Source organism: Seriola dumerili, unplaced genomic scaffold (assembly GCF_002260705.1).
Source record: "Seriola dumerili isolate Sdu_G_001 unplaced genomic scaffold, Sdu_1.0 BDQW01001449.1, whole genome shotgun sequence".
NCBI lineage: Eukaryota > Metazoa > Chordata > Actinopteri > Carangiformes > Carangidae > Seriola > Seriola dumerili.
In genome coordinates this window covers 1,293,307-1,316,251 of record NW_019175704.1, presented here as the reverse complement: position 1 = coordinate 1,316,251, position 22,945 = coordinate 1,293,307, and the positions used below count along the sequence as shown (strand labels likewise).

At 43.3% G+C, this 22,945-nt stretch overlaps 1 protein-coding gene across 3 annotated transcripts; it reads left to right on the top strand.

Moving 5' to 3' along the window:
• The first annotated feature begins 901 nt into the window (after window positions 1–901).
• Window positions 902–22,867, top strand: LOC111238642 (fibronectin-like). Of its 3 annotated transcripts, XM_022768251.1 has the most exons (46): window positions 902–1,218; window positions 1,459–1,584; window positions 1,914–2,051; window positions 2,321–2,452; window positions 2,836–2,973; window positions 3,069–3,215; window positions 3,337–3,525; window positions 3,673–3,855; window positions 4,558–4,734; window positions 5,385–5,540; window positions 5,682–5,810; window positions 5,929–6,072; window positions 7,334–7,455; window positions 8,510–8,678; window positions 8,766–8,942; window positions 9,201–9,329; window positions 9,452–9,541; window positions 9,631–9,825; window positions 10,768–11,046; window positions 11,139–11,402; window positions 11,499–11,593; window positions 12,027–12,195; window positions 12,407–12,493; window positions 12,707–12,898; window positions 13,943–14,221; window positions 14,449–14,640; window positions 14,762–14,851; window positions 15,517–15,783; window positions 15,888–16,004; window positions 16,103–16,264; window positions 16,364–16,519; window positions 16,633–16,749; window positions 17,341–17,610; window positions 17,714–17,901; window positions 17,986–18,073; window positions 18,174–18,353; window positions 18,459–18,548; window positions 18,924–19,112; window positions 19,376–19,465; window positions 19,931–20,379; window positions 20,468–20,606; window positions 21,039–21,200; window positions 21,296–21,421; window positions 21,520–21,626; window positions 21,749–21,841; window positions 22,078–22,867. In XM_022768251.1, exons 1-46 carry the CDS (start codon window positions 1,077–1,079, stop codon window positions 22,150–22,152), a joined length of 7,395 nt encoding a protein of 2,464 aa, XP_022623972.1. In that variant the 5' UTR covers window positions 902–1,076; the 3' UTR covers window positions 22,153–22,867. The 3 variants fall into 3 exon arrangements, with proteins under 3 accessions (XP_022623972.1, XP_022623970.1, XP_022623971.1); XM_022768249.1 differs by lacking the exon at window positions 13,943–14,221; XM_022768250.1 differs by lacking the exons at window positions 1,459–1,584; window positions 13,943–14,221.
• The last annotated feature ends 78 nt before the right edge of the window (window positions 22,868–22,945 follow it).

Sequence of the window (22,945 nt, the reverse complement as noted above, 5' to 3'; positions counted from 1 at the left end):
TTCAGTTTAATTATAAGTGCATATATATTGTTTACATGAAACAGCTTAGAGTAAAAAAAAAAAAAAAAAAGAATTGCCTCCCCCAATGATTTCACCATTCACCCGTGTCTGTTTGTTGATTTGTTTGTTTGTTTGTTTGTCAGCCGGATTAAGCAAAAAGTACTAAACCGATTTGCACCAAACGTGGTGGAGGGATGGAGCATGGACCAGGGAAGAACCCATTAAACTTTCGTGTGGATTCTGTTAAGGGGCCACATCCAGGAATCTTTTTTATTTTTTATCACTTTCCCTAACATTGCCAGATTGGCCAGATTGGACATTTCTGGCCCTGGCGGAGGAATGCGCCCTGCTGAGTGGCCGTTCTTGTTAGTGCTGTGAATGTTTGCACATAGCGAAGTTTATTAACTAGAAGCAAAACTAAACAACAAACAAACAAACAAACAAATAAACAAACAATCTCTTTGGGAACTCATAACTCATTTAGGTCTGATCCTTAGTATGAGTTTTTGGAAATCTCTCTTGTTCTTATATTTTTGCATTGACAGCTACTTTAGCAGTGGCATCCTCTGAGATGTCTTTTGATTTCTTGCAGGCCCCTGACCCTCTGTGCGGCATCTGCATCCTTTCACAGTGATGCTATCCCACCCGATGCTCTTTTACCCTTTAATCTGTGATTTGAACAGATTTCAGAAGCTCATTCATCTCCATAACTTGATGTGTTTCTTTTTTTGTCCTGTGGCTTTTTTTCGTTCCTTGAAAGTGAAGTGTCCAGTGTCAGTATTGCTCACACTCGGGCGGGTCATTCCAGCTCCGGTTAAAGCCCTCCCCTCTAGGGGGCTGCGGCGGTGTGTCCGGGTATAAAACGAGTGCGCTCCCATCTCCTCAGTCTGGTGCACCAGCTGCAAGGCGGCAGAACCGACCCGCCTGGAAGAACAGCAACTGGGAGCTGAGAACAAGGGACAGAAACTAATCCAATCTCTCTAAGTAAAACTGAACTCCTGCGCTCGCTTCTCCTGTTAAACTTTACTTCAGTCTTTTTTTTCTACTTTACCTTGAAATCCTTATTTTTCCACAAAATGACTGGTAGCCCACTGACAGGGCTGCTGGTTGCGCTGTGCGTAAGCAGCGCAGTCCACGGCTTGCCAAACAAGAGCAAAAGACAAACTGGCCAATATCAGGTGTATCCTGAGCTCCGAGACTCAGCGGCCCTTACTCCAGGTTGGTACAAGGACAAAATATTCTTCAGTCTCCTTAATGTGTAAAAAGTCAAAGATGATTTTATTTCTGCATTGGAAAGAAGGTTTTAGTTCCTATTGTACCTAGAAATGTCAATAACAAGGGTTTTACTTTTGCATTTCTAATATTTCTTTTGAGATGAGCCAAAACTTTAATAGTCATTTTATGGCCAAAATGTTTAACAATCTTTTTGTGACAATATTCATATTATATGATATCTAGTCGGCTGTGAGGAAAACGGTCGCTCATACAGACAGAACGAGCAGTGGGAGAAACCCTACCGTGGCAGTACACTGCTGTGCACCTGCAATGGAGCAGCAGGCATCAAATGTAAAACTAAGCCTGAAGGTCAGTGAGAGAGACCCACCGGTTTAACACAGAAATGTCTTAGCGGGCCATTATTTCTCCCTGGCTCACTTTTTCACATCTGGACACAAGTGAGAACTGACTTTGGTTTGGGAGAGTTGCCTCTCCCCACTGCAGTACCTCTTGTTTCAGAGCTATTGTGCCACTGTCAACAAGTAAAGTAAAAAATATCATCACACCATGATTGAAACAACATCAAAAAACATCTGGCAACATCTTGAGATAGCCACAATTGTTCAGAGAAATACCCAGTGCAGGTTGTACAATAACAGTCTCTTAACCTTTAGGTGTTTCCTCTGTTTTTCTCTCAGTGGTGGAGTCCTGTTATGACAAGCACAATGAACGGACATACCAGGTCGGTGAAACCTATGAGAGACCCAAGGACGGGATGATGTGGGACTGTACCTGTATTGGTTCTGGTCGGGGCAAGATCAGCTGTACCATCGCAAGTGAGTTCAAATTAAATTGAATTTAAGTAAAATATTGAAAAATCATAGTTGTTTATGCCTCTGTCTACAAGTAGACTCCCTGCTTGGTTCATGCATTGGGGAGGAAAACAGTTTTTAAAAAAAAACAGTTAAATTGCATTTTACTTAAATGGTAAAGATTGAAAATAAGGCTTGAGTGACGGACATGTATTACAGTGCATATGGATATTAAGGGCATCTTTTGTAAACCAAAGAAAGTGAGCTAAACTTCAAATCTGTGTCAACTGCAGATCGTTGCCATGAAGGTGGGAGGTCTTATAAAATTGGGGACACTTGGCAGAGGCCTCATGATACCGCTGACTACATGCTGGAGTGTGTGTGTCTTGGAAATGGCAAAGGGGAGTGGACCTGCAAACCCGTGGGTGAGTACCTTCACCTCCTGTATTGAAACCTGTCGTCAACACTTCCCACATGAACTCTGGAAGGCAGAAAAATTGTGAAATATGGCAACTTAAGCGTGCAAGTTTGTGTTTTCAGCTTCCACCTACACACATGCACATACTTGGAGCGGGGTAATTTCTCAGAAGCATGACAGTATTTGATACTATTCTAAATATTTGAAAACAGTCAAGGCAAACAGGTTGTGTGACAGAGCACCCCTCTCCTCTTTGCCCATCTTACGCCACAGCTATTGATTTCCACATGGTTTATTTTTTTGTGTAAATGTCCACATTGATTTAGATGCTGTGATTTCAAGTCAGAACTACAGATGCATTGAATCATGACCCTGCTGTTTTATGTGCAGCTGAGCGTTGCTATGACAACAATGCAGCATCATCCTATGTTGTGGGAGAGACCTGGGAGAAACCGTACCAAGGCTGGATGATGCTGGACTGTACCTGTCTGGGAGAGGGAAATGGACGCATCACATGCACCTCAAGGAGTAAGCAGAATATAAATACACACACACACACACATGAACACACACTTTTTACATACTTAAGTGGCAGCTGTTGACCACTGTTGTTCTGCCACCAGATCGTTGCAACGACCAGGACACCAGGAGGTCCTACCGCATCGGAGACACATGGACAAAGACTGACACAAGTGGACACGTCCTGCAGTGTCTGTGCTTAGGAAACGGCCGTGGAGAGTGGAAGTGTGAAAGACACAATGCAGGCAGAGGTGAGACTTAAAATCAGTTTTTCTATAAGTGTTCACTGAATGACAAAAGCTCTACTCTGATCCTCTCAGCGGCCACAGCCCTGACATCCATCTTTCTCTCAATCTGCTTGGTGATTAACAGCCACAGGTACTGTCGTGGTGACCCCCACCCATTCCGTGGTCCAGAAACAGCTTGAGACCCCCACCGAGGGCACCTGCCGCACAGACTCTGGAGCCATCTACTATGACGGACAGCGCTGGATCAGAAGCCAGGGCAGCAAGCAGATGCTCTGTACCTGTCTGGGCAATGGCGTCAGCTGTCAGGAATGGGGTGAGCACAGGAGGGAGGGAAGAAAAACAGGGGTCTCAGTGAAAGAAAAAAAAAAGTTTTTTTGCTCAAAATGAAACTTAAGCTTTTCTTTCGAGCAAAAAAAAAATCAAACCACTTTCCGCACTCTCCCCTCCCTTTTCTGTGTAGAGGCCAGGAACCAGGTGTATGGTGGTAACTCTAACGGCCAGCAGTGTGCGTTCCCCTTCGTCTTCATGGGGAAGACCTACTACTCCTGCACCTCAGATGGACGCACAGACGGGCAGCTCTGGTGCTCTACAACCTCAGACTATGAGAAAGACCAGCAGTACTCTTTCTGTACTGAGAGGAATGGTGAGATGGAAACATGGGCTTTACCATTATATTGCTTTGCTACTGTGCTGATGTTGGCCTTTTTATGAAGTAATGGCTGTTTTCATCCACCACCAATATAATAATGATTCCCTCCCAATTTCTTACTTAGTCTGTGAAACCTGAAATGTAGATTTAGTTCTTCATCAATTTCTTGTGTTTTGATGTTTGTTCATTTTACATTTTACTTTGAGTCCAGCAATTATAAGCCCAATATAAACATTTAATAAATGGTTTGTAACACACTATAACACACACTATAAAACACTGTAATTGTAAGCAGATTTATTTTGTTTATTAATGTATTTGTCGATGTCTCTAACCCTTCCTGTGGGCACACGTAAGTGGAGGCTGGTGTATAATGAATGATAACATGGTAAAATGCAGTTGTAATATTACATAATAAATGATAATTGTCAGTATATTACATTAATGTACACTCTACTACATTATAGTGTATTATAAACCAATTATTAAACACGTATATACTGCTAATAAAGGCTAAATAGGACAACTTAAAGTAGGGAAAGTAATACATTACATCACTAAGTCTTTATGTATCTCAGTGTTCCTTCTTTGGGATTCATGGATACTTGTTATTTGTGGTATGAAAATGCTCATATTTTAAGCTTTCACAGTAACCACAGATGAACAATAACTGTTGTGTCTCCTTATTAATTCCAGCCATTGTAGCAACACGAGGCGGAAACTCCAATGGCGCCCTGTGCCACTTCCCCTTCCTCTACAGTGGCCGCAACTACACCGACTGCACCTCTGACGGACGCCGTGACGCCATGAGGTGGTGCGGTACCACCCACAACTACGACGCAGAGCAGCGCTTTGGATTCTGCCCCATGGCTGGTGAGTGTGTGTGCACTGCTTTTTATGATATGTCTAGTATTTTTTTTTCTAGAATGGCTTTGAAACAATTCCAAATATTTGTATACATGATATGAAATTTAAAATCATTACATTAGTGAATATAACTATAACCACAGAACAACCTCCTGAAGTGCAATGAAAGCATCTGCCAAGTTATTATAATGGCATAACCCTAAAAATGGGACACTCTTGGAGAAAGTCGATGCATTTTATGAGTTGCTTTCAGCCCATTCAGCCCAAGCTGGGCATGTGGTCAAAGTTAGAAATGTTCAATTGCTACACAAACATGGTATATATATCTTTCTGTTGAAAGCATTAAATTAAATGCTTTTGTCTTTATCTTGTTCCCATGGATGATAATGACTGTTGTTCGCATGGATCACTTGCAGATTAAATAGCTTTTAGAGAAGAGGGGGTTTATGGTCATGGGAGAGTAATGGCTCAATCAAGGTTGTTGCATAACACCATTACAATACAGAATGTTGAACCGGACCACAGAGAATTCCCCGCGCGAACGCACACAGCTGCATGTGAATGCCCAGACAGATGCGTCAGAAACAAGCACTGCAAGCACACAGAGCAGAGTCTACTTTGTTTTCATTTCTTTTTTCCTGTCTTTCTTCATGTAGCCCATGAGGAGATATGTACCACCAACGATGGAGCGATGCACCGTGTAGGCGACAAGTGGGAAAAGCGCCATGATGTCATGGGTCACATGATGGAGTGCACATGCCAGGGGAACGGCCGTGGGGAGTGGAGCTGTATTGCTCTCTCACAGCTGCGAGGTCAGAGAACTAACTGTGTTTGGATTTGAAACAAAACTGTTAAAGTCTTGTAGAAGTTGAAACAGTCACAGAACTCATGCAGCCTGACATTGGAGCATAAGAGGTGTGTTTTTGTTTTGTCTCATGCTTCTACATGTGCAGACCAGTGTATTGTTGATAGCTCGACCTATGAAGTAAACCAGGAATTCTCCAAGCGCCATGACGAGGGCTACATGATGAACTGCACCTGCTATGGACAGGGACGTGGACGCTGGAAGTGTGACGCTATCGGTGCGTTCATGGCTCAATAGCTCAGCTGTTGGGGAATTAAATACTCAGCGCTTTGCCACTGAGAATTACAACCCCACCTTTTTCTGTCTGTTGACTTGTCTTGTGTTTTCTATAACAGATCAGTGTCAGGAGCCACAAACCAGGGCCTTCCATCAGATTGGAGACACATGGGACAAAGTCATCCATGGCATCCACTACCGCTGTTATTGCTATGGCAACGGGATTGGAGAGCTTAGATGTGAACCTCAGCAGACCTACCAAGGTAGGAAAACAATCTTCGCAACATAATCATTTCAAAGTTGCAATCTGCTTCAGTGGGTTTACAGTTCTGTTTGAATGTGGGTCGTACAAAGTCACATGGGCCACATTAGGACTGTTGGTTGGTGGTCTAAGTGTTTATATACATCACAGAACAACAAAAGTGATGCAGGAAGTAAACAGAAGACTTTAATTTATACTGCAAACAGAAACTGCGAGAAACTAAATTGGCAATGAATTTTCATGGTGCAAATCTACTAAAACGTAAACATATATAAGCAAATATTCATATTTTAATTTGAAAACCAGCTGAAAATCTCAGCATCATTTTCTAGGTTGTGGAGGATCCAGTTGTGAAAATCAAATATTTGGCTGGTCTGAGGCTCAGTCAATCCTAAATCCCTGCAGACAACAAGATAATGTGGCAATTGTGAATTGCAGTCTTTTACTGTACTCATTCAACTCTCTGACATTATTGACCTCCTTCCTCTCACCCACCCCGAACCTCCCATCACACGTCACTGAAATGAAAAGTTCACTTCAGGTTTGTGGAGGGAAGCGGGGGGTCTGGGGTTTTTCTCGACTTTGAAGTCTAGCAAATGAGCAAAGTGTCGGCCAATCACATCACCCCTGCCTTCCCCTTGGTCTTTGTAGTCGGAGAGGTTTTTTCCTCCCCCCGCCTGGTGTTGAGTGTTGTTGTGTTGACCTGCTGAGGGGAAAGGGATGCTGGTCATAATGAGGGGCAAAAGGGGGGGGGGGGTCAGTAGCCTTAAACACACTTCCTGTCTCCAATACCTCCCTCTGGTTAGGTAAACGTTGCTTAATGTGATACTTTGTTCTGCAGCACACTGTGTCCTGAATCAAACATTGACCAAAAGCATTTTTACAGTTGCAACATTTCTCTCACTGTGATCAGTGGCAGAGGAAAGTGGTGTGTGTGTGTGTGGAGAAGAGTGTGTGAAGCTTCGTGTGTGTGTTCTTGAGGGTAAATTGTGATGAATATAGTACTCCGGTGTTATGTGAGACTGTAAGATGTCAGTGGGTGTATAGGTTGGTTTAACACTGTCTGGTGGTTTGGTTCTATCCCAAAATAAGAAGCCAACTTTCACCCACACTCTCTCCAGGTAACACTGATGTATTATATTTCTTTGACAACGTGTGAGTCTTTTTCTCATTGCTAATAGCAGCTTTGTTCATGTCTCTCCTACTCTCCCCTGATGTCTTCGCCAAAATCTTTTCTTCCGCCTGAAATTCTAACTCCTCAGACGGCCACAGGCCTGTCCAGGTGATCATCACAGAGGCAGGAAAACAGCCAGACTCTCACCCCATTCAGTGGAACGCCCCTTCGTCTGTTCACATTACCCAGTACATCCTCAAATGGAGAATTGTAAGTCATTCTTTTGGTTCTTAATTTGGGTTAGAAAGTGCTTGAGTAAATGAAAGTGAGCTCTCTTTTTTTTTTTCTATTTTTTTTTTTCTAAAACGGGTGTTTGCTGACTGGTAGCATTAGTAGAGGTGGGCAAATAGTCTGAATGAAGTCAAGTCTTTTGGGTAATGTTGACTGAAGTTTGAACATGGACAAACAAGATGATTAGAGGATACGCAAACTCCCTTCTACAGTCTGCAGTTTTTAGATATTCCAAGAAAAATATCCCCCACCCAGAGATTTTTTTTTCTCATACATCTTTTTCCTCTGAAGACTTCAAAGTCTGACAAGCTGGTTGAAATGTTAACGAAACTTAACTGAAGTCAAACAGATTTCCTCTGAAGGGGTTTGTGTATTTTGGACGACAAAGTCACACAAAGTCCTCATCTGGCCCTCCTGCTGAGAAAGTCTGGAGTTTTCCGACAGCATGCAAACCCCAGTCTAAATACTTCTAAAGCAGGATTTGGCAGTAAATAAGTATGAGCCAGTGTCCAGTCCAGAATATACAGGCTACCATGTCATGTCTTCATTTTATGAATTAATTGATGATTTCATTAAATCCTCAAAGTTTCACGCAGTATTTAACTTTATCTCATCGGTGCTGTCAAAAAATTTAATTACTTTAAAGATTTATGTTTGCCATAAAGAGTTTAGAAATCAGATTATCTAGTTCAGAAAACAATCTCACCACAGGGTTCATTAGTAGCTGCTCTGGAGCTTTCAATCATGTAACATGGTCTTCATCAACAGATGGAATTTGCCTGCTTATAACGTAATTGTGGATGTTCAAATTGTTTTTTTCAGAGCACCTAAAAGTACTCCTTTCCATGTTCACTTAAAAACTGAAGTTCGCTCTTGAGCTATTAAACAGCAGTTGAGAAAAAAACCACAACTTTTGATCGTAGCACATGAACTTCATCAGCAGATGAAGATTATCCGCTCTTCAGTTTGTGCTTTATGTGATCAAAACTTCACTTAAAACCCATTCATTTTTATCTTTTTACCCTTCTGGTAGAAAAATTCACGAGCACCCTGGAGGGAGGCCACCGTTCCCGGCCACCTCAACTCCTACACCATCAGCGGGCTGCGTCCAGGTGTCATGTATGAGGGTCAGCTGATCAGCATCCTGCGCTATGGACGCCGCGAGGTCACACGCTTCGATTTCACCACTACCCACGGTTCTTGTAAGTAGAGTCCAGCAGTTACATTCTCCCAGTGCCACAAATCTAAAGAAATATTCACATGGTCACTATATCCCTTTGTTTTTAAAGTGGAAACATCAGAGGGAGAGACAGCCCAGCCTGCTCCAGTGTTGGACACTTCTGAGTCGGTGACAGAAATCACCTCAAACAGCTTCGTTGTGTCCTGGACATCGGCCTCTTCTACCATCTCTGGGTTCAGGGTGGAGTATGAGCTCAGTGAGGATGGGGCCAAGCGCAAAGTCCTGGGTATGAGCCTTTGACCATCACTGAAACCTCCATAATGCCTCCATAAAGCCACGTACAAATAATTGAATCGGTTGATTAATTGGATAGTCTCTCCGTTGAGGTTCTGAATGATGTGCCTCAGGTTAAATGTGATGAACACAATATGAATATTAAAACATAGCTACTGTGGTAGAGACGACACATCAAAATCATACTCTACATAGAATGGATATAGCCTACCTGCATGTGTATTAACCAACTTTTTGTCTGCTTCTCCAGATGTTCCCCGCACAGCCACCGCTGTCACCATCAGTGATCTCCTGCCAGGACGCAGATACAACGTCAATGTCTACGAGCTACCAGATCAGGGAGAACCAAACCTGATCCTGACTACCTCACAGACTACAGGTATAGGAGAAGCTCTCTCCTCAACTTTCTCATCACACTGAGCTCAGCATCATGCTAATTTTGTAATTTTTTGCACAAAATATGCCATGAAGGATTCCCATTATTTTCCTTTTTTTTTCCAGCTCCTGACACACCCACTCAGCACACCATCGATGAGGTGGGAGAGAGCTCCATTCGAATCAGCTGGTCCAGACCTCAAGCTCCTATTACTGGTAAGACACGAATCACTCTGTATGTGTGTGTGTGTGTGTCTATCTGTTTTATTCTGGCTGTGTGTAACTGTATGTTTTGCGCCTGCCAGGTTACCGTGTGTTGTACACGCCGTCAGTGGAAGGCAGCAGCACTGAGCTGAACCTGCCAGACTCAGAGACCTCAGTGACCCTGGTTGACCTTCGCCCTGGTCTGCTCTACAACATCAGCATCTACGCTGTGGAGGAGGATCAGGAGAGTGAGCCTGTTTTTGTACAGGTCAACACCGCTGGATCTCCTCTGCCTGGTACACACTTTTAAACAGACACCATATCTTTCAGTTATTAAAAAAAAAACTTCATGACTTTAATACTTCATGACTTAAGCCCATTGCAGGTTTTTGTGTTTTATTAAAGTGAAAGCTGAGCAGATTAAATTTCACAGCTGAAGATTCCTTATAGGAGAGTTCTAGGAAGGGTTTGTCAGTGTTTGGGGAAGACTGAGCGTGTCAAAAACATTGCATGGTCAAAAAATGCTTCTACAGCTATAGCTATACTGTCATAATATTTTTTCTTTCTTAGTCTGTCATGGCCTCTGAATGACCTCTTGAATTCATGGTGGGCTCATAAACCTTCACCTGTTCAAACATAGTTAGAATACTTATGAAAGTAACCATGCATGTACAGCCCACACCCATGCAGAGGGACACACAATTCATAACTCCTCAGTATATCTTAAGTGGGATTTCCATTTCTGCCTCGATCCTCCTTGTGCCTTGCACGGTAAAATGTACTGTTTTATTATACATGCAAAACAAAACCAGATGCTGTGCGAAATTGCTTCTTTTTTTTTTTTTACACATCTGGTTTGACATTCTTTTATATTTTCTGCTTTATCTAATCTGTTATTGTTGAAATATGTAAATATCTTTTGTTAAAGTCTTTTATTGGGCTGTTTTTTTTAGTTTGCCAAGTTGCCATAATAACCACAGACTGTTGTTAGCCTTGTGCAGCACTTACACAGCTAATTTATAGGTGCCCTGTGGGATTTTATGGCAACAAAGTTTGGTTTACACTCAGTGTTTTTCCACAGAGCATAATGTGTTTATCCTTCAGAGTTAACAAACATGTTAAATGCATGTTGTTGCTCCAAATAAAAAATGGGGACCCACTCATAAAAACATCACTCCATAGTGTTACCGTATCTGACTATATCCCCTGTCAATCAATCTACCACTTCCTGTCCACAGAGGAGGTCCGAGCCCCTACAGACCTGCAGTTCTACGAGGTTTCGGATGTGAAGATCACCATCACCTGGACCGGTCCTCCCAGCGAGGTGTCTGGTTACAGGGTGATCTTCTCCCCTGTTGGCCCTGATGGCACTGACACGAGACCCCTTCAGCTGCCCATCTCACCCAACGCATATGCTGATATCACCCACTTGCAGCCGGGCACACTCTACCGTTTCTACATCTACGCCATCAGTGGTGGAGTGGAGAGCGAGCCACTAGTGGGAGAAAAGTTCACCAGTAAGTATCACCATGGACAAAGGGGCCTAAATTAGACGGAGGGAGATTACACCAACTTCTGCCTCACGTTTTATATCTTCTCAACCCTCCAGAACCTGATTCGCCCACCAATGTGCATTTCACCGACGTTGGCCCTGACAGTGCTTTGGTCATCTGGGAGGCTCCCCGCGCCATCGTCAGTGGTTACCGTCTCCTCCTGAGCATCGAGGGCTCTAACCCTGTTGAGAAGAGGATCCCAGGCAGGGTCACCCAGTATGCTCTGAGGAATCTACGACCAGACACCCAGTACACTGCCACCCTGCACTCTGAGCGAGACAATGAGCTCAGTGAGGGCGTCACCACACATTTTACCACCGGTCAGTATTAAGAGAAACAGAACATCAGCACAGAGTAGAATTCATTTTTGGCATTGAATTTAATATTATTTTTTCCGCATTCTGTTCCTCTCCCAGCTCCGCAGATGGGAAATGCTCCAACTTTCAGCACCGAGGTCACTGATACCTCTATCATCGTCACCTGGATACCTGTCCGCAGATTCAGCTACAAGGTAGAAACCTGCATTAGCTCACAGCATAAAAAAATATATATATCAGTTTATCATCTTGAGAAACAACTGTTCATAATAGCAGAAAAGCTGCTCTAATAAATATTTTAATACTATCACTGAAGTCACAAAATCTTTTTAGCATACTCAGTCTCATTATTCCGACATTTCACTCTGTCGGTGGAGACCAAAACAGAGCTGAAAGGAGAGTGAATGTTGGACTTAAATTTGTTTGGTGGCCTGACACATTGCTCTAAATTGATCCAAATATTGCTCTGTATCTGCTAGATATATAAACAGTCAACACTTTGCTAACATGTTCTCCATATCAACTTTATAAGGTGACAATATGTCAATGTTGTGTTTACAGCTTGTTGCTCGGTTAAGTGTATTTTCCAGGTTTCTGATCTTTGCATGTTTGTTTCTTTCTCCCCAGCTGTCTGTGCTCCCCAGCCAGGAAGGCGAGTCTCCCAGAGAAGACACCTCTGATTCTGGACGTATTCATATTCCAGACCTGATCTCTGGAAATCAGTACACCTACAGCGTTCAGCCAATCTTCAATGGACGCAACCGTGGAAACCCCATCACCCGCACCGTTGTCACTTGTGCGTATCTATTTCACTTTAACTGAGAATGAGACAGCCATAATGATGACTGCCACACAAAAACCACAAAAAAAGAAGCTGTATAACTTATCACCGACTGATTTTGTGTTCACTGTTCAAACCATATGGGATACGTTTGTGTAAGAAGTTGCTGCTGCATTGAATGGAGTTTCTCATGCTTGTATCATGGTCCGCTTTTCTGTCCTTGCAGCCGTGTCTCCTCCCACTGACCTCAGAGTGGAATCCAACCCCAACACAGGAGATCTCACTGTCCACTGGGTAGCCTCCAAAGCACCAGGTAAATATTGACTGTGCTCCCCACGCACTGCCAGCCACTGGATCACGCCAAGTCGAGACCTTGGCCTTCTTTTTTTTTTTCGGAAGGACAAACGTCTCTTCCCGGTATTTCTTTTTCATTTCTCACAGTGACTCATAAATTGAAAAAAAGCTCTTGACATTCTGTTCTATCTCCCCCATATTTGTCATGTCCCCCCCTCCCCTCCCTTTGCAGGCCTCACAGGCTACAGGGTGACAAGCACGCCGACCAATGGCCAGCGAGGAAACTCCCTTGAGGAGTTAGTCCGACCTGATCAAACCTCAGTCGTCCTAGAGAATTTGAATCTGGGGGTGGAGTACAACGTCAGTGTCTTTACCACTAAGGGCAATTTGGAAAGTGTGCCTGTGTCCACTATTATCACACCAGGTAGGAGCCACCAGGAAGGCATTCACACACATTAATAGGCATCAGACACACAACTGCGTCCTCACAAAAAGACCAATGTCTGCGTGTGTGTAGGAGAGAGATGAATTTGCCATTAAAGGATGGGTCCAAGTTAAACTAGAGCAAACTCCAATATTTCACCACATTACAGTAATATTTTTATTAGCCCTACGGTTACACTGTATTCGTCTTCATGCTGGAACTTGCGTACAAATATATTCTTTTTAAAATTGGCATAGTTTTAAAAAAAAAAAAGTTGGAATGCCTCAAAAACAACTGTTTCTTAAAGCTGCATTAATGGACTTTTTGCCACTAACGTTAAAACAAGTTGACAACCACACACCTCTGACATTATCACCTTTTTTTTGAAGCTGGTGTGGCTAATGGCTAAAATTACCACCTCATTGGATTGCCACTTGATGAATGACATCCAATATTCACATTCATATTTAGCTCTATTTTAGTCTCCACCAGCTTTTATAAAATATCTGATAGGAAGGTCCGTCATCTTCGCGGTATGGTAGGTTTATCACAGCTAGTTTGCTGAAAACAGCTGCCTGAAGTTAATGAGCACAGTAAGACAGAACCAAACAGGAAATGATGCGCCATAAAACCAAAAACAATGAGCTAAAAGAGGCAAAAAAGTTCACTCAGAACACTGTTTAATGCAGCTTTAATTATCATAACCTACTAATAATATGATCATTGGCTAACCTGCCATGCATGGAGATCATATTTATTAATTGGGATGGTGAATTAATTAGTTTTTTTTTTTGCATGCTCAGACCAGTAGTATTAATCACTGCTTTAATTATATTATATTTATAATGTGAATGAATGTTTATGGACTGAAGTCATTTGTAATTATCTCTATCTAGCATGGCTACTGGTACACTCTGGACCTCTGACTGCTTTATTTGGAATGGAATTAATGTTATTGACATAATCAATGTAATTATTATGGCTTTTGGGTCTGTTTGTCTGTCTTATTTTGCTTGCGCTTTACAACTGGCCTAACCCTTTCAGACATCCCCGCACCAAGTCACATTGACTTTGTCGACATTACTGACACCACCATTGGTCTGCGCTGGATCCCTATGAACTATACTACCATTACTGCTTACCGGATAACAGTTGTAACGTCAGGCGAGAACTTGCCAATTTTCCAAGACACGGTGGACGTGGCTGCTGGTTATTACACGATTCGTGGCTTGGAGCCGGGCGTGGACTATGACATCAGTATCTTCACTCTTACAGAGGAGGGGGAAAGCGAGCCGACCACATACACAAAGCAAACACAAGCTGGTGATTTAATTCTTTCACTCCATCAGTGGGAAGGGCTTGGGTTTTTGACGTGAGAGAACTGATAAAGGCACATAACAACCCTTTTTTAATTTATGTGTAACATAAAGTAAAGTTTAGAAATGTATCATGTCTCTTCCATTGTAAACGCACTCTTATTTATTTAACCTCTTTATTAAGCTCTTTTTTCCCCTGTGTTAGGTATAACTTTTAACCCCTCGTTCTTCCAGCCATTCCTGCCCCCACCAACTTGCAGTTTGGAGGGGTGGGTCCTGACCACATTAGGGTGACCTGGACAGTCCCCCATGTTGCCACACCAAGCGACATCTCTCGATTTGTCATCCGTTACCACCCTGTAGCCACAGATGATGACATTAGAGAGGTTAATGTTGGCGGAGCCACCAACACCTTCCTGCTGCAGAGTAAGACCACATAGAGATCTGACAGAATGCTGGCTGCAAGGGCCAAAATGAGCTGTTTTTCTTTGTAGTGCTCCATGTCAAGCCTCTCTGAGTGCATAATTATCTCTCCATTTCCATTTAGACCTGCTGCCCAACACTGAGTACCGTATCAGTGTTGTGTGTGTATACGGGGAACGAGAAAGTAAACCAACCACAGGCACTCAGAGGACAAGTGAGTATGACAGTGGTTTATAAAAGTGTGTGCCTTAAGGAAGGCTGACGGCTGCTGCAAGTTTTGTTCATGTCCATTTTTTAATAATACTTGATCAACATAAGACCAAGGCGATATTTACATTAACTGTTATGTTTTTAAAACAGAAGACAGACGTAACAAAGATCACTATTTTAAAACCCCTGTTAAATATTTAATTACTCTGCAGCTAAGACTGGTGACATGACTGCTTCACTTTTGAACGGAACAAAAAAAATGTTTAAAATGAGGACATGGGTTGAAACTTTCTGGCCTCATTTATTCCTGGGTTGTTTATTTAAAAGTTATTTAAAAGCCTATATATTAGACTATATAATTAACTTATTTTATGTCAATCCTTACATGTGCTTACATTAATGTTATTGGTTTTGTTAATCTATTAAAATGGTGGTAATTCTCAGCTAAGGTTGCATGTTTTTTGTATTTGGGGATGGGTAGATTTTTACGAAAAAAAAAATCACGAACTGGTGCAATGTTTTTAAAAGGTTTGGGAGACAGTAGATTATGACACCGGTACAAAAAAAGTCCAAGACAACATAATTTGTGTTTCCCTGCAATTTTGTTTTTGCCATTATCATTAGGTATAATTTCAAATTTCTCCCATTCTCCAATTCCTTTCCCTCCAGCTCTGGACTCCCCCACTGGCTTGGACTTCTCTGACATTCGGACCAACTCCTTCACTGTTCACTGGCTAGCTCCAACTGCTTCGATCACCGGCTACCGCATCCGCTATCAGAAGACAAGCGGCGGGCGGACCAAGGATGAGAGGCTGCCCCCAACCAGGAACTACTTCACTTTGACTGGACTGACACCAGAGACAGAGTACCTGGTATACGTGTTTGCCGTCAACAACAATCAGGAGAGTCAGCCTCTGACTGGAACACAGGCCACCAGTAAGCTTCCATACTGGTTTCTACTGTCTCCTCTCTTTTTCTTTTTCTCTACATTGTTTTTTCTTATAATTAACTTTTTTCCTGTCTCTTCTAATCTTTTTCAGTCTCTGATGCTCCCACTGATCTGGAGGTAACATCATCCACCCCCACCAGCATCACCATTCACTGGGAAGCCCCCTCTGTCACAGTGAAGAACTACAGGATCACCTATGGAGGAACAAGTCTGTAGTTGTCTTTTAATTCATAGTTTCCTCTAAACTTCAGCCATTAATTTAGAGTTTAACACTTCTTTTTCTACTTCTTGTCTCTCTCTTTCTAGGTGGCGAGACTCCTCAAGAGTTCACAATCCCGGGCTCTCAGACCACCGCCACCATTACTGGTCTGAATCCTGGCACTGACTACACCATCACAGTCTATGCTGTTACCGGACGAGGGGACAGCCCTGCCTCCAACACCCCAGTCTACATCAGACACAAGACTGGTACAGCAAACTGAAAGACAATTGTTTCTGGAAAAAATCTGTTGTGGTCAAAAAACAAAATCTAAAGCTTGATACTGTATGTGTCCATCTCTCCGTTAGATACCGAGCCTCCCACTGACATGAAAGTGACTGACGTGAGTGACAACGCTATCACAGTGCGCTGGTCTCCTGCTCAGGGACCAATCAGAGGCTACAGAATCACCAGTGTCCCCAAGAACGGCCTGGGACCCTCCTACTCTGAGGTGGTGGCCCCTGGTAAGATGGTGGCCCCTGTTCAAAACCAGACTGTCATCCTTATTTGATATAATTTATCATTTTCCAGGACAATCTCTTCTTTCATTTGCTCCTTTTCTGCCCTTTTGTTACAGATCAGCGCGAGATGACGTTCACAGGTCTGATGCCCACTGTTGAGTATGTTGTGAGTGTCTACGCCCTGGGAAATGACGGACAACCCTCCTCCCCTGTGGTGGAGAATGCTATCACTGGTTAGTTTGACTCAGTTCAGTCCAAGAAACACTTCAATTAGAAACTGTTTTGGCATAACCGATGTGAGTATCTCTGCCGGTGTGTGTACACGTGCATATTAAGTAACCAGGATAGAGGCATCTTTCTGTCTTAACTTTATTTCTCTGTGATTTCTTCAAATCATGTTAATGAAAAACCTGCGTTCTGTAATTGGGATATGGGATTAGAGGAACCTTAATTTCCCCGGCTAGATTTCTCCTGGAGGAAGCCACTTATACTGTGACAGCAGATTCTCCCCTCAAATGTCTATCTTGGTTTTGTTTGTTGAAAAATGCAAATGTTTTACTGTGAAGTGGAGGGGGTTGGTTAACTTCCCATCAATAAAGGAGATGTAGAGTATGTAAATGAGGCATGATATGCAAACAGAAGTAATATACCTGTGTTTACTAGACAAAACAAATCCAGGAGAGGTGTTTTGTATGGCTGTTTATGGCTGTTTAAGTTTGTGTATATAGTACCTTTTAATTCATTCATTTCAGTTATTTCACTATCAGAGTAACTCACAAAGTGTCGCTTTAAGACCACCCACTCATTTACCTCCTTTCCTGCAGCTATGGATCGTCCCAAGGACCTGACCTTCTCTGATATTGAGTCCACCTCCATGCGCATCACGTGGGACAGTCCAGACGGTACAGTGACATCATACCGCGTCATGTACTCCAGCTCGGAGGAGGGCGAGAAGGAGCTGCGCCCAGCACCCAGAGGTGACCAGGACAGTGTGGTGCTGAGAGGCCTTCGCCCCGGGACAGAGTACACTGTCAAAGTCATCGCCCTCAATGGCCGCACACCCAGCACGCCCTTGGTGGGAACCCAGGCCACAGGTAGAAATGCACAGAAAACAACATATTCATGACTTCATTTATATGTTCCCTGACTACAAGTCTAACTGTGTTTTCTCTTCGCAATTGTGTCTCTCTGCCTCAGTAATCCCTGCTCCGACCAACCTGGTGGTCTCAGAGGTTGGTCCCTCTGCCTTCACCGTGTCATGGCGAGCCCCCACTGCACGTCTGACAGGCTACCGTGTGGTTGTCACCCCCAAGAACGTCAACAGCCCCTCCAAAGAGATGAATGTTGCTCCGGACACCACACGTGTCGTCGTACCAGGCCTCATGGTAAACAGAGTTCTTGTCTCAGTATTTACATGGATTCGTAGTCAGCCAGTGAATAAATATCAACTGTATGTCTGCGTATCGTAGGTGGCAACTACATACCAGATACAAGTCTATGCTCTGAAGAACTCTGTCACCAGCAGGCCTCTGGAGGGAGAGATGACCACACTGGAAGGTATCCGACCCGCACCATGAAAGGGAACCACTTCCGTTGTCATCACTAATTATTGCCCACTGCTCTGTTTCATGTCAGTCTTCTCTCCTCCTCGATGCAGACGTGAGTCCTCCTCGTCGTGTGCGCATCACTGATGTGACGGATACCTCTGTCATACTGAGCTGGCGCACCAAGGTAGAAACCATCACCGGTTTCCTCATCGATGCCACGCCCGTGGATAACTCGCACCCCACTATCACCAGGACCATGCCGGGAGAAACACGCACCTTCACTCTCACAGGTACACCGCACCTTCCTTCTGAAACGGTTTACAAATGTAAGATGGGGAAGTGTGATTTTTTTTCAATGTTGCTTCACAATGTTTTTTTTTTTGTTTTTTTCTAAGGTCTGCATCCAGGCACCAAGTACTCTGTTAACCTGTACACTCTGAACGGCAACACAAAAAGCGCTCCATTTAACATCATCACCCAAACAGGTACGAGACAAATCTGCATCTCATTGCGAACACATTTCAGGCTTCATAACGTGAATTTAAGTTTAAATTTAATTTTTCATATCCAGAAATGTTTACTTAAATGTAGTTGCTGGCGTTATCATTACATACAGTACATAATGTACAGTAAACAGTGCAGAGTTAATACGAGCAATGTAAAGTGACAAAGAGATGCAAAAAATAAGTCACACAATGGTTTAGATAAATGCAGCCAATCACAATTGTGAAAATATGTAAACTAAACTGTGTGGACACAAACCACAACTATAACCTTACAGAGCGCACACACACACACACACACACACACTCAGATGCAACAAGCAATCAGGTGATCTAACATGATGTCTTTCTTCCTAGCTCAACCAGCGGTCCAGACTCCCACCAACCTCCAGGTCACATCTTTGACTCCCACCTCCATCTCCTTCACATGGCAGCCACCTCCCACACAGATCACAGGATACTACGTCACCTACGAGGAGTTGGGACGAGCACCACGGGACCTCATCCCACAACCCCATGCCGGCCAAAACTACGCCACCATATCTGGTATGTGCTTGTCAATGGTTCCATTTTACACTTGCATTTACTCATTTGGCAGACGCTTTTATCTAAAGCGACTTACCCACCTGAGCCACAGCCACCCATTTTCACTATAAACAATAGTGCCACTGAAAATATTTCATCTCATTTTTCATTTACATTTTACATTTTTCACACAGGATCCACTGGTTATATCATTCTCTTACACATAATCATGAGTCAAGTGCAACCTACTTATTCCGATATGTGATAATTATTCCTCTCGTCAGGCCTGAGACCAGCCACAGAGTACATCATCAAGATCATCGCCATCCAGAACACACAGAGGAGCACACCTCTGACGGGCAAAATCAGGACTCGTGAGTATTATGAGACTTCTGCTCTGTACTGTGACAAATTTGATGGTACAAGTGATGCATTCAAATGATGTGATAAAGAAGAAGATTCAAATTAGATATGGGTAAACATCTTATAAGATGTGAGGGTTTGAACGGCAGCATTAATCTGCTCAGCTGAATCAGCTGTTTGGCTGTAACAGCTCGGAGGCCTTAAGATAAACTGTGCTATCGATTGGCATTAGGCTCCTAAAACAATAATACCCATTTTTATTTTGAATGCCTCCAGAAATGACATTCAAAATACCTCTTGTGTGTTATATTGGCTATTGGTAATATTGGCTTTATGATACACTTTGCCATGAAGTGGTACCCCAGCAATGTTGCATATCTGTCACCTCCTGCTGGATGAGATATGCTACAGCAGCTCTGCTTTACCCACCCCGTGTCTAACCTGCTTGCTTCCCTAACCCCTTCTCTCCCGCCCAGAACCAGACTCCTTTCTTCCCCTGCCTCTGCCACATCGCCCTGGAGTTATTGATGACAGGTTGGATGTGCCTGAAAGTGAGTTGGACAACACAGTCCAGGTAGTGGCCAGTGGCCAGGATACGCCTGGTGGTCAGAGCCAGCATGTGGAGTACACAGAGTACAACAACAATGGAGGCAGCAACAGATATAATGGGAACAGTGGCAACCCACAGTCTCCCTATGGGCAAGTTCGTGAGCCCCTGGTCTTTGTGCCCCTCCCTGATGCAGAGGGCCGCAGATTGCCCATTTTGAAGCTGAATGTGCCCATTGGCGCTACGTTTGGTAACGAGACAGGAGTGCCACAGGAGGCCCAAACTCAGACTACCATCTCCTGGAAGCCTTACAAGCAGAGCAACGCCTACCTGGTGTCCTGCCAACCTCTCACACACATAAATGAGAAGATGTTCCAGGTAAGAGATTCAGTCTGAACGTTATCTATCAGTCGACTGAAATCTCTGATTTCATGTGGATAAACCTCATCTCTCTCTACCTGCCCAGATCCGCCTGCCAGGCACAGCCACCACTGCTACCCTGATAGGACTCAGCCCTGGAGCGAACTACAACGTGATCGTGGAGGCCCTGATGGGGGCGCTCAAACACAAGATTCTGGAGCAGGTCGTCACTGCTGGAAACACAAGTGAGCACCCCACCACCCCTCTAAACTAGACTGAGCTAAGTGTAAAGCAACTCCTGCTTATTAACTTGGGACGCCGGTGTGTAGAACAGGGTGTCTCAGGCAGATATGAACCGTCACATTAGTTAGGTACTCTTTTCTGAACTCCCTGCTGGAGGGTAAAAAGGAAGCAGCTGGTGACTCTATAGTTCAATAGACACAATAAAATGCTTGAATAGTGAAAAAAGCCTTTACCTTTTAGAAATCAGGCCTCTTTATATTAGAGACAGACTTTTATTACTAATTTTCCTAAGTTCATCTTTTCAGAGATATGGTACTGATGAAAAATGTCACTAGAAATAAGAACCTGAATAAAAAGCAAGCAGTTACTTTAGCTAATCACTAATTTTCAAGTAACTAGAGGCTTACACAAACTTTTGTTTCCTCATATTTCAGTCCCAGAGGGCGTGTCCTCCGCTGACGACTCATGTTATGATGCCTTTACCGCAACGCACCATGATGTTGGTGCTGAATGGGAGCGGATGTCTGAGACAGGCTTCAAGCTGTGGTGCAGGTGCCTGGGCCTGGGCAGTGGCCACTTCAGATGCGATTCATCTAGTAAGTTTTTGGGGATATTTTTTTCCCCTCGAGTTCACAAGCATATATTTGTAATTTGACTACAATTCTCTTCCTTTTATTTTGTCCATCATTAGAGTGGTGCCATGACAACGGCAACAACTATCGCATTGGAGAGAAATGGGACCGCCGCGGAGAAAACGGTCACTTAATGAGCTGCACTTGCCTGGGAAATGGCAAAGGAGAGTTCAAGTGTGAACCACGTAAGGGCTCTTACTACCCAAAGAAATGTTCAGGGACCATCTCAAAACGAGGTGAAAGAGATGCATATGAATTTTAACGTGTATGTACACCCACGCAGATGAATCGGTGTGCTACGATGATGGAAAAACTTACCAGGTGGGCAACCAGTGGCAGAAGGAGTACCTGGGCGCTATCTGTACCTGCACATGCTTTGGAGGACAACAGGTACGACACATCAACCTCCCTGAATTTGGCTCTGATGTTCAGTGAGATGCTTATAATGACTTGTGGTCATTAGGAAACATGTTTAAATAGACAATATAATTGCGTATGTTTTGTCTCATCAGGGCTGGCGGTGCGAGAACTGCCGCAGACCAGGTTCTGATGTTGATGCCAGTCTGCTGCAGCCTGTTAGATATGGAGACAACACCCTACGCAAAGTGAGTAGTGGAATTATTATAAAATTATATTAATTTAATATTATAATTTGTCCTGTTTAGTATGTAGTGGTACTGGATTTCTACACATTTTGTAGCCCTTTTTAAACCCCAAAATTGTCAAATTAAATTTACAAGCCCACCGATGAAGAGTGTGATCAAATATAATGAAGAGACAGGATTGTTTTTTCTGAGGCATGTGAGCTTGCCTCTTCTAAATCTTCCCACTCTTCCTCTAGAATATTCATTGCCCCATTGAGTGTCTCCGACCCGACCTGCTGGCAGACGCAATTGCTCAAAATCCTCGGGAATAAAGGATCAGTCATCTGATATCTGCTTTGCTCCCTCACCGTCCAATCGCTGCACTGTCTCACCCTGTAGTTGCCACGCTGTCTGACTGAACCGAACCAACTGCCTGATCACTTTCTGACACGTTTAGCTTAAACATGTTACACTGCCTTGCTGCCTGATCAATCCCGATCCTTCTCTAAAGTCTTTTCACTGTTGACTGTTAAAGTCTCTAAATTCATGCTCTTTTAGAAAATGAAGACTCTTGACAATACAATTTTACTCTGTGTAGCATTTCCTCCCACGTGTGTGAGCCTTAATGAATGTTTTTAGGGCTCGTCACCATTCAGATTTATTTGTCAAACTGGCATTTGTTTTCCCCCCGTTTAAAAATTCAGAAACATTTCCTAATTAAAAGAGCAGAAACTGTCAGAAAGTAAGCACTGTGTTAAAGAATGTCAATGTAGTTATTAACAATGTTTAAATTGTCCATGAAAATGTGCTTCTCTTTTCTGTAGCCCTTCTGTTCCTGAGGGGTCGCACTGTGTGTGATTGACACAATCTGAAGTCTAATGTCTTTTTACTAATTTATCCCTTTAATCTCAACGTGTGAATGTGTGAACTGGGATGTGAGAATTTGAACCGTTCTATTTTTGTACTTTGTTGTCGGTGCCAAAGTTGTTTCTACCTTTGACAAAAAGTCCCTTATTTTAATAAAGCTGGAGAAATCCTGAACCCTAACCACTGTGTTATGTTAGTTTTTTGTAAATAAGAGGTTTATAAACATGCTAGATGGAAATGCTTAATAGATGGGGCTGA

What these genes read in the sequence shown, in the direction of transcription:
- LOC111238642 (XM_022768251.1), top strand. Translation starts at nt 1,077, where the DNA reads ATGACTGGTAGCCCACTGACAGGGCTGCTGGTTGCGCTGTGCGTAAGC. An exon ending in CTACATCAGACACAAGACTG is followed by an intron (nt 16,265 to 16,363) that starts GTACAGCAAACT and finishes TCTCTCCGTTAG; the next exon opens with ATACCGAGCCTCCCACTGAC. An exon ending in TAAATGAGAAGATGTTCCAG is followed by an intron (nt 20,380 to 20,467) that starts GTAAGAGATTCA and finishes CTACCTGCCCAG; the next exon opens with ATCCGCCTGCCAGGCACAGC.